The sequence below is a fragment of the Daucus carota genome, chromosome 5 (genome assembly GCF_001625215.2).
Source record: "Daucus carota subsp. sativus chromosome 5, DH1 v3.0, whole genome shotgun sequence".
Lineage (NCBI taxonomy): Eukaryota > Viridiplantae > Streptophyta > Magnoliopsida > Apiales > Apiaceae > Daucus > Daucus carota.
The window spans coordinates 26,721,016-26,733,258 of NC_030385.2; the positions used below are offsets into that span (position 1 = coordinate 26,721,016).

At 35.0% G+C, this 12,243-nt stretch overlaps 1 protein-coding gene across 1 annotated transcript; it reads left to right on the top strand.

The window, feature by feature from the left end:
* The first annotated feature begins 4,273 nt into the window (after positions 1-4,273).
* On the top strand, positions 4,274-11,146 carry LOC108222799 (uncharacterized). The gene is made up of 8 exons (XM_017396711.2): positions 4,274-4,415; positions 4,640-7,414; positions 7,495-7,653; positions 7,783-7,962; positions 8,156-8,350; positions 9,655-9,753; positions 9,833-10,438; positions 10,565-11,146. Exons 2-8 carry the CDS (start codon positions 4,646-4,648, stop codon positions 10,913-10,915), a joined length of 4,359 nt encoding a protein of 1,452 aa, XP_017252200.1. The 5' UTR covers positions 4,274-4,415; positions 4,640-4,645; the 3' UTR covers positions 10,916-11,146.
* Positions 11,147-12,243: the final 1,097 nt, after the last annotated feature.

A 12,243-nucleotide genomic window follows, 5' to 3' on the forward strand; every position in this document is an offset into this window, starting at 1 on the left:
GAGGGTTTTTGGGATTTGTGAGTGGATCGATTATCTTCAAGTGTAGGTTTGTGGTGTAGATCTAATCGTTTCTCGTGTGTTATAATTATAGTTTGATTTCTCTCCTCGGCGAGAGTGTGATTTTTCTCTCCTTTTTTTTCTGAGTGTGTGGTATTTCTCTCCTTCTTTTATGAGAGTTGGTTTGGATTTATTGATAAAAGCCTTCCGGGAATTGTATTTGTGGTTGATAGCTCAAACGGATTGTTTGGAAAAGATGGTGAACACATAGCAAGGATCTATAAATATACCATCGTCAATTTCAACATTGCTTATTTGTCTCATCTTGGGTATGAAGACGTGCTATTCTATTCTATATTTGTTCGACTCGATCATTCTTGTAGATGCCGTATAACTATTATTTATTGAATTATCTCCTTCTCTTAAAAAAAATAATTAATATTTAAAGCCAGACTATCTTATAACATTTTCACAATATAAATTCATTATTATCAATGTATTGTTCAAAACTAAAATTTTAAAATGTCTAAAACAAAAGGAATTATAAATTGAAATACTTAAAAGCTCGATATCGGGAAATATATCACATTCATTTGCATTTTGATTTTATTAGATCTAGTATTTTACATAAATTCGGAATTTTTATCTAGAGTGGTTATCAAGTTCAGAGAATACCTTATTATATACTTATATGTAATAAGCGTAAGAAAGAGAATTTGGTTGTATGGTCGTTTTACTGCCAAAAACTTATCATCCATTTGATTATATACAGAACAAATAAGCTGCATTAGATTAGAACAAAATAATGTTCTATTCTATAAAGCATCTGATATCTCCCTGCATATTTATGATTCCTTCTCCTAATTCAAAAGAAATTCTACCTTTCACATGTTTACGATTTTTTTTGAAATCTAAAAATAAATAATTACTACTAGTTTTAATTGTCAAAACATATAAATCACACCCTCACAAATTATTTTTATCCAATATATTTTCTTAAACAATATACTAGATAAAAATAATATTATGCACAAAATTAAAATTAATAAACCGGATTTATGTGAGGAACGAACACGAAAACCTTTTCTTAATTCAAAACAAATTTTACATTTTTATTAGGTATCATAATTCTAATATAAAATATCTTTATAAATATAATCTAATAAAAGTTGGTATCACATAAATAAAACCGTGCTAATACAAATACATACCAACGAAAAAACAAATCAAGAGAAAGACGTGAAATTATCATAACAGAAGTTGATATTACATACAAAATTCTCCTATATAAATACAAATTAATCAAAAACATTATTCATAGCAGAATCTTCAGCATTGGGGGCATCGGGAACAACACCAAAATCTTTCAAATATAAATTTGGCCAAGATCTTGAACATAAATCACTCTACATTAAGCTCACTAATTTCTCCTCTCATTTTTGTAAAAATCATTTTGTAAAAATCGCAATCATGCAACCAAATTATCTCTTTTACACTTAATATATATGAGTATATAATTTGCTTATCAAAAAATATATAAGTGTATACTTTGGGAGATGTGATGTGACACCCCCGACCCGGGATGACCTCAGCAACCCGATCCGGAGTGCTAGTCTACTGAACACACCGAATTATATCTTCATAATCTCAAACTTAGTATAACTTAAAGGCATATTTTACGTTACACCAGAAGTCTTGCATCGCTCCTCTAAACATCCATGACACATTTAGAAAGAGACAGAAGTATTTTAAATGTGTATTTCATATTAGACTTGTGTTCTGGACGTTCAGAGGAGCGATGCAAGACTTTTGATGTAAAGTAAAAATATGCCTTTAAGTTATATTAAGTTCGAGATTATGAAAATATGTTTCGATATGTTTAGTAGAATGACATCACCATGGTCGGGTTGCTGAGGTCATCCCGGATCGGGGGCATCACATGTGATACATACAAAATAGTGATATCACCAAAACCAAACCAAACTGTTAATAAACCGAAATATTCGGTTTGGACGGTTTGGATCGGCCGGTTTGGACCGGTTTCGGATAATTATGCTCAGCCCTATCTCCGTCCCATGGTAGTTTACATGTACTGTAAAAGTTTAATTATCAAACTTTTATTCAAAGAAAAAAATTAAAAAATATATTATGAAATTATACTCTAAATGAGTGTGGAAAAACGTGCAAAAAATAACGTAACAAAATAAGGGAGAGGGAGGATAGGGGAGTACATTTTTGAATTTTCGTACCGGGTCGGATCGGTTCCCGGAAGTCATTGTGAAGTAGTAATTGAGTTGTTGTTGAGCCGAGGAACGTGAGTTTTGCTTTTTTACGCATGTTTGGTCATAGTATTGCCTAAAATTCTGTGCAAGTGAACAGCTCTTACATGTGCTTTGCAAAAGCTGAATTACTTTTCAACAGCATTCTCGCATAGCTGTATTTTACCTTAGCTGTATTCAGGATTCGGGAACGAAGATTTCTCACATATTTTAAAATTTATAAATTATTTTAATTGTTTTAATAAAAATTTAACGTTTCATTTCTCATTCAAACTTAAAAAACTTAAAAACTTAAAAAAAATTAAATTATATTTTTATAAAAATATTAAAATATGTCAATTCCTTTAATAAATTATATATTAATTTTGATAGTAAAAAATATAATTTAAAATTATATTATAAAATCATAATGAATATTTTCATAGTGTAGCTTAAATGTGAACTTGATGAGACTTAGTTCTTATATTATAACATAATAATGTATGTTAATTTACGGGGTTTAATATTGTAATGGTTGAGAAGATTTTTTCGGCAGATAAGGTTATTAGATACTATTGTATGTTAGCACCGTGAAAGGGTGAAACTGAAAAAGAAAAAGGCGGGGATTATAGGAAAAGAATAGGTAGTGACAAAAAGAGAGAAAGGAGAGTGATAAAGTAGGGGAGCAATCAATTGCAAGGATACATCCCCGTTGACGTTTTCCCAACAGAAAGTGGGTTAGGTAAGAGAAATCTTTAGCGTCCGTTTGTTTTGCTGCCTCAAGATTACCGCATTTCCCGCGAAATTTTAACGATTATGATAAACAAAATTAATTTAATTATAAAAAATATTTTTTTCTTCTGTTTTTTATTTAACGTCTTAGATTTTTGACACTTGACCGGATAGTAAAATTATTATTTTTAATTTTTTTTTAGATACAAATAAAAATCTGTTATGATCATGGTAACATGTCATGATGATTTTATGTAATTATTTTTTTATCATAATAAGAGCATATTGGATTGGGTATAAATAATTGATTAAATTGAATAGGTAAACTTTGTTGAATGTGTAAGATATTATGTTTTAACTGATTATGTTTTAAAAATGGCGTATAATTGTTATTTGAATAGCATACAAATTTTTTATTCAATAATACAAGATTGTAAAATATTCTTAAATTATAATACATTCTATCAAATTTATGATTAGTAATTTTAATTTATATACTTTGTATTGAAGTTGAACAACCGTTGATTTAGAATTCATGAAGAAACAAGTTGGTAGCTAAATAATCTTAGTACAGTTCTGCTTTTATAACTAAATTCAATTATACTTTAAATTTTCCGCGTTTTTCACTCACTGATGATAATTTATCGATTCTCTCTATTATTCGACCTATGATTGATCAAAATTGAAACGGTCTTTCTAATGTGTGCCCAAGGGCACACAATAAGCACCGACTCTCATGAAAATGGCTTCTTCTGATTGGTGGGATTGGTGTGAATGCAGGGGGGCCATCAACATTTATTATCCATCCACCAATCAAAAGTTAGTATTCTCATGAGAGTTAGCGACTATTGTATGCCCATGGACACACCATAGAAAATTCGAAATTGAAATATCACATCAGTTTCTTAAATCACTCAAGTACCAAAGTAATTGGCATCTGTTTCTAGGTAGAAACATCCGAATTAGGGTACAAAAATAAAGATTCAAACGAAATAAACACTACGATTCTCTGTCTACGCCAATAAAGTAAAAATAATTTGTTACAATCACATGTCAATTGAAACGTTGTGCCACAATCGAAAATGACCCAGAATTGACCCTCCTTTCTTAAGGATAAAAATGAAATTTTGGACAAAAGAAGGTAAACAGGGGCCCACGTATTAGAAACAGGAGACTAATATGTAACAGTGCTTACAGCTATACATACAGATTACAGCTATATACAGACCATTTATATGAACACAAGCTGAAACCGCACACAAGCACAGCTAGTTCTCTCTTCAACTGTTACGTTTCTGCAAGAAAGAAGAAAAAAAAATTATACATACATATAAATAAATAAATATATATTTGCTCGTAATTCAATTGAATGTGCTCATACAACTCTAAGTTTGATCACTTGCTTTTCTCTGGATCACAAGAACTCAGGTCTCTCTCTCCCTCCCTCCCTCTCTCTCCCTCTCTCTCTCTCTCTCTCTGTCATGTATATATGCTGACACACATGTTTTTGCATACATTGCACGAGTTGGGATGTTTTGTTTTGATTAATTATGCTTTGTTTGTTGCACTTGGTTGTGGATCTATGTGGGTAAAATTTTTATGTGTTTAATTGTTTGTTGGTATATTTATTTGTTTTGCTGGTGATCATGCAGTTGTTAATGATGGCTGGCAGTGAAGGTGATGTTGGGGGTTATAAGGGTTTAGAGGGTGAGACAGAATTGTGTTCACACCAGGATCTGGTGAATTGTGGTGGGAACAGGTTTGAGGGTGATGGGAATGGGAAAGGCAATGTGGGTGATGATCTTGGTGGTTCTTATGTTTTTGTTAGCGGTGTCGGTGAGGTTAGGGGTGGTTTTATTGTTGAGGGGAATTCTGATGGGGAGGTTAGAGATGGGGTGGAGTTGAAGGGTGACGGTGGTGGAGGAATTGATCATGATTTTGCGGCGGAGGTGGATAAAGAGGTGGACTTGCATGGTGAATTTGTTGGGGAGGTTGTTGAGAGTGTGGCGAGCGGTGAGGTGGAGAATGGTAAGGATGATTTTGAGGGGACGGTTGAGGGCGGAGTTGAGTTTGAGACGAGAGAGAATTTGGAGGCTGAGGCTGGCAATGGTTTAGAGATTGGAGAGAGTGAGGGGATGGTTGAGGATCGAGTTAAGTTTGAGCCTGGAGAGGATTCAGAGTCTCGGGATGGAAATGGTTTAGAAATTGGAGAGAGTGGGGTGACAGTGATTGTATCAGTAGGGGATGGTGATTTGTTGGATAAGAGCATAAAGGATGTGGATCAGGATATTGTAGTCTCAGTATCTGAGGTGGGAGAGAGTGAGCAAGTGGATATGATTGGTATGGGGGCTTCTGAATGTGGACTGGGAAAGCTTGATGCTCAGATTGGGGAGGAAGTGTCACAGGAGCCAACTAAGCTGAAGTCTGTAGTGGGAGATATGGAATCTCAAATTAGAATATCTGCTGATCCATTGCTCTGTGAATTTGAGAAAGATCAGAACAATTTAAAGCAAATAAAAGATTTGAGTAGTGATGCAGAACTTATACAGAGCCAGGAGGGGGTGATTAAATTAGACGACACAAATGAAATTGATAAGAGTGTAAAGGCTGTCGAGCAAGATCTCATAGGCTCGCCTGCAGATTTCGAGGGTAATCGGTCAAACACCTTTGCTTCGTGGGCTGATATATGTGAGTTAGAAGAGATTCAGGCTGGAATTGAGCTTGATATTGGAGATGGAGATCCGAAGGAGCAAAATGAGCTGAATTCAGTAAAAGAAAGTTTGGAATCTGAAATCAGGACCACAGAATCTGTTAACTGTGCGTCCCATGATCTTGAAGAAAACCAGGACAAGTCTAAACATATGACGGATTTGGATAGTGAGATTGATGGGAGTGTTCAACTGGGTAGTCAGACTAATGCAGTAGCGGATGAAGGAGTCAATTGCACGGCTGCTGCAGATGATTTTATAGTTGGTAGAGACAAACACCTTGATGAATGCATTGATGGAAGCCAAAGTGTAGACAAACAGGATTCAACTCTCTCAGATGCTGCAAATCCTTTTTCCATGGACAAAGTGCCAATTGAAAGTGGTGAAAAATTCACTGCTGGTACAGATGATTGTGAAGCAGCGGAACATGAGGCATCCAGAAGTTTTGTAGCTCAGGAAATTGGTGCAGTAAACTCGACAGAACTCGACTCCAATATAACTAAAACTTATGCTGAATCGATTGGGCATGTTCCAGCTAAAATCTTTAGAAGCAGCTTTGCTAGTATTGATGATGGTACAGTTTCAGACCAAGGACCTGTGGATGCTGACTGCGGAGCTGGCTTAGTTCAGGGGTATGAAGAAGAAAGAGTAGCCCATGATATCGACACCAGATCTGTTAGAGGTCGAAGTAAAATTTCACAGTTAAATCTTGGGGAACAGAGAATTGTATGCACACAATCTCTCGAGCTGAATGGAAACCCTGATGATGGTATAGTGCCACAAGTTCAAAGCGATGAAATTTTGCAGTCTGATTGCAATGATGCTACAATAACTGATGATGGTACAGTTTCAGACCAAGGACCTGATTATGCTAACTGCGGAGCTGGCCTAGTTCAGGGGTATGAAGCAGGAGTAGCCCATGATACTGACACCAGATCCGTCACAGATCAGTGTAATATTTCACAATTAGATCTTGGGGAACAGAGAAGTGACTGCACACAATCACCCGAGCTGAACGGAAATCCTGAAGATGCTCATGATGATTGTATAGTGCCACAAGTTCAAAGTGATGACATCTTGTGCTCTGATTGCAATGATGCTACAATAATTGAACCAGAAGTTAGGCGTCTAGTTTGTCCGATTATAGACAAGTCTGAATTGGAAACTAAGCCTCTTGATACAAAAGATCTGAAGACTGGGATCTTCTCTGTAACTAATGGCAGAAAATTCAAAAATGGAGTTGATAATGGTCTTTCGAGTTGCGCTCCTAATGATATGAGGTCTGTGATGAAGATTGAGTTTGGTACTATAGACTCGCCAGAGGAAGTTATTGAATCGGGTTACAGTTCACTTTCCGAATCCCAAGTCTTGAATGGAGACATTGAATGTAACCAGAAACAGGCTATCTTCACAACTGATTCAGTCGAGTCTGAAAGTTGTGCTGATATGAGTTTTAAAACTGATGTTCAAAATCATTCTGCCATGAACCATTCTGATATGCCTTGCCAAGATTCAACTGTAGCTAAACGTTCTATTGGTGACTCTGTAGATGGGCAAAGTCTGGTAAATGTGGCGAAAGCAAAGCCATTTCAGTTCCTCGCAAAATTTCCTAGAATTGATGATGATAAGATTCGAGAACAGATAAGAGATTCTCAGCTCTTAGTTGAGGATAAGACTGTTCTAAGAGACAATATTAAACGTGAAATCGATATAACAAGGGTATGTAATCTTGTTGTAATAAGCATTATGATATAATCATATCTTAGTTAATATAATCATTTGAATGCTTCTGTGAACAGGCCAGTCTCCAGTCACTTAGGGATGAGTTTGAAGCTACAAAGTCAGATGAGAGAGCTGCAAGGAGACTAGTTAAGCTAAAGAGGCAGGAAATAGACTCTGTTCAAGATAAAATTAATAGAGTAAAGAATTCAGTTTCAGTTATGGATATTACTAACAGGGTACGCGTTCGCTTTTTGATCCCTTATAATATGATACCCACAATTATAACAACTGAAATCAAATTTGACTTAAATTTAGTTCATTATGTATAAATTATACTTTGGTGATTTCGTATGCCATAACAATAGATAGCACATATGGAACACATGATGGAGCATGAGACCCGTCCATTAAAGGAGGAAAGGCAGTTGCTTCACGAAATTAATGTGATGAAGAAGCTACGAGGTCAAATATCTTCAAATGTCTGTTCCCAAGAGGAAGTTACTCAGGCTCTGAATGAAGTAGAACCTACAGAGATCCAGCTAAAGGTACGTGTTCCTCTGGTCTCTCTTTGTTAATTTCTGGTCAGATCTTTATATCTCTCACTTCATTTCTCCTTGCTCTGAGTTCCAGACTTCCAGTTATACATTAGCAGTTAATTCTTTATGTAGAAGGCGGAACATTATTCGCATGAATCTACTATATAATCTTGTTTGTTGGTTTTGTATTTGGCATGTTTAGACATTAAAGAAGGAACTTGGTGATCTCAAGAACAAGGTTTCTAAAGCTGAAGCTGCTGTTATACTGCTAGGAAAGGATTACAATGATGAAAGTAGAAGGCTAAGAGAATTACAGGCTCGGTTCCGAGCTGCAAATGATATTCGGCAAAATGCATACAGATATCTCTTTGGTTTGAAAAGGCAATTGCATGAGAAGGTTTGTTCTCATATTTGCACATTTCTCTCTTTGTCCTATATTAATTGAACCAAGCATATTCTACCAATTTGATGGAGCTCCACTCTGGCTTCTCTACTTATACATTTTATTGCTACGTTGAATTTAGAAAGATATTGAACCAAAGAATTCAAAAACTGTACAAGGAGATTAGAAGTTTAGAACACTGAAGTGACCCAGGGCGTAGATAAGTAGTTGTAAATTCTGTGAATTTTAACTTATTTGGGTAGTATAAATGGTTTGTATGATTTTGTTACACAGAACATCAAAAATTAAGTTTTGCTCATTGATTGTTTTTAGCTAAATTAACCAAATGTGTAAAGACTTGTATTCACAACACATTAATAGCTTAAACCCATGACCACACCATCAAAAGCCTTGTGTTTATCCGGGCTGAATTTGTTTCTTTTTCTTCCATGTTACCCCCCCCCCCCCCCCCCCCCCCCCCACACACACACACACACAGGTTTTTTTTATTTGGCTTGGGTCCTCCCCTGTCTAGAGCTATCTAAATATTATACCATTGTTTGTAATAAAGATATTGATGTCACTTGAGTCCTTTCTATCTGTTTTCTTGTCAATGGAAACAAAATTTCATGATAATTACTAATTATTGGATGGCAATAGAACATTTCAATTTTCCCTGTCAGTGTCAGATATTGTTCATGCTGGTGTTAAGTTTACTGCAGCAATACCAAAATGTTTAGATTTATGCCTTTTAGTCTTTCACATGTCTCTGGTGCAATATACCAAAACTAGTGCCAAAGAATGGGTAATAGATAGTATTGGACTGCTGGAGTCTTCTCTGAAAGTCCCTGTGTCAATATTTTTGCTTTTGCAACCTAAATTTGTCTAGAATATTGAGAAAATATATCAAATCAGAGTGCTGACTCTTGAACTTCTATAAATTTTATGAAAGATCTAATCATTTTGGCTAAGGTGTTGTTTTGAGTCATTTAAAAACATTAGTGCACTGCTAAAAATCGAAGTACAGTTTCCAATTAAATTACACTGTTTATTAACATCTATTATTAGAAATCACACTCAATAAGTTGAAAGTTTATTTACAATTATTATATGCCTACTCGTTGTTCGTTATATTCTTGGTGGATACTCATGATTGCCTTACAACAGAATTCATTGGTAAAAGTCACACATTTGGTGAACTACAGAATATAACACTAGAAGCATCAATATAGTAGATATATTGACTGAAGCAACATAAATTACACTAACAAAAAGTAGTATAATGGAGCATTTGACTAAAAATGAATATTACATTGCAGAGTAAGCATTATTGGATGTACAAGGATGATGCAAAGGCAGCTAGTGATTATGCGCTAAACCGAGATAAAGAGGCACTTTATCGTCTTTGCGCTAAACAGGTTTATCAGCCTTCCCCTATTTTATTTATTTTCTCTGTTGGATTTTCCTTGGAATAATGTTTGAAAGTATATTATATAGGTCGAAACGTTCATGGACCTTTGGAACAAGAATGATGAGTTCCGAGAAGATTATGTTAGATGCAACATGAAGAGTACTCTTAGGAGATTAAAGACATTGGATGGCCGTTCACTTGGCCCTGATGAGGAGGTACATGTCCTCCCTGTTAATGTGGGTGCAAGAGAGGTTCCGAAATTCTATAATCCTTCAAGAACAACCAACCTATCATCACCTACAATTTTGAAACAAGAAAACACAGTGGAAGTGGTTGAAGGGGAACAGATAGATGGTAATATCTTGGTGGTGTCAGAGCCAAAGAGCAAGATGTTGAAAATTAAAACATCTGACAACCCTATTCCGGAGAGTGGCTTGCATACTGGTTCTGGCCAGCTTGAGACTGAGGACACAAGGGAGGAAGCGAAACAGCAAACAAAGGAGGAGCTGGAATTGGCGATGAAGACTGAGATATTAAGAAAAGAGGAGATTGCTGCAAAGTTGAAGGAGCAACTTCGACAGGAGGAGAAAGTGAAAGCTCAGGAAGCGATTGAGAGGAAAAAGAGAAATGCAGACAAGGCCCAAATGAGGGCCGTGTTACGAGCTCAAAAGGAAGCTGAACAGAAGGAAAAGGTGAACATAATTCCATTTAGTGCATTTATCTGTCTTCAAATTTTTTTACAAGCATGAAATTGTTCCACAAGTTGAATACCTTGTGTTGTACCCTTGTCTTGATGTTAGAAACTGTTGACTATGTAGGAGAGGGAAAAGCGTTTGCGAAAGAAGGAAAAGAAGAATGGTGATGGTGAAATTGGCCTAGAACCTCAGACAAACCATATTAAGGATGAGAGTAAGGATAGTGCTCCAACAAAACCTAATAAAACTTCACATTTCAACAAGCACAGCAAAGCAAAAGCTACTATCCCTCCTGCTCTTCGAAACAGGGGGAAGAGACGCTTGAAACAATTAATGTGGTGGATTTTTGGTGGGCTGATTGTTCTTTTTATATTCTTGGCGGGGAATGGTGGAGCTTTTAAGAACCTCAGATCTCGGAAAGATGACAGTTTGTTTGGCAACCATCCCCCAGCGCAGCCTATTTGGCAATCTTAGGCAGAGGCATTTCTAAATCCTGTTCCTATTTGTCTGGTGTTCACCATGACTAATTTGAGTCTTTTATTTGTTGAACTTGTTTTCAGTTGGCAACATTGCCTTGGTTTCGTCGCATGTAGATTGTAGAAAAAGGTTCTTTTACTATGTTATGTAAAAACTATGTTATGTAAAAAAATAGGAAAATATAAAAATTTCAGATATGTACTAACATAAATCCTGTTTGTCGGTTTATTTTCATGTGCATTTTAAATGTAGTAACAAGCTAAATTAGGGTTTTTTTAGTATGCTAAACGGGTGAGAATCGTGAGATGGCATTGTTTTCTTGTTTAATTAAGAGTGAAACTGGTTGTATATAACAACTCTTTGTATAGTGTGCATCTATAACCACATTTAGTTCATTTTTGATATGGCTAACAACTCTTTGTATAGTGTGCATCTATAATCATATTTAGTTCATTTTTGATTTGGCTAATTTTTATATATGCAGGAGTTATCATTATTAATAAGTAGGAATAAACCACGTTTAGCTTATTTTTGATTTGGCTAGTTTTTATATATGAGGGGGTTATCATTATTAATAAATAGGAACTGATCAAAATACATTAAACTTATAACTTTGGTACTTCACATGTGTACATGGACACATGTTGAAAAAATATATAAACATATACATGATTTCTTCACAGGATGATACCACCTGGTGTGCTTGACATTAAACATTAATCATAGATCATAGATGTACATGATATTAACAAGTTTGTCCGTATAAGTTATATAGATGGAGAAATTATGCAACAAATTTATTCATGTTTAGTTATACGAATAAGCATTATTTGGAGAATGATGTGATCTGACATTTTTTTTTTTACGAATAATAAAATTTTATTGAACATAAAACATAAAATAGTCGATTTATTTTCAAATTACTTAACAGATAGAATAATAAATTAGTTATAAAACTTGATTATCTTGAAATATTTTTATAAAATATTATGTAAAATAGGATGAAAGTGTCAAACTGGTTTGAGGGTTGAAGGATATGATGATTGTGACCATGTACAGAGGTATAAGGTCCCAGTAAGTTATAAGGTTGTGTCATACAAAAACAACCGAAGAAGGGTCCATTCAACTCGTTCATATCCTTTGCTCTGTTCCATTATTGACCTCATTAATCCCTAGGTGTGCATTTTTTTTTTTAATTTTAGCATGTTGTCTTATCCACATCTATATACGTGCAATTAATATATTCACTGAAATAAGTATAAAAAAATTTATGATATATTTTGGGATATCATGCTTTTTTATTTGGGAGAAGATATTTATAATGC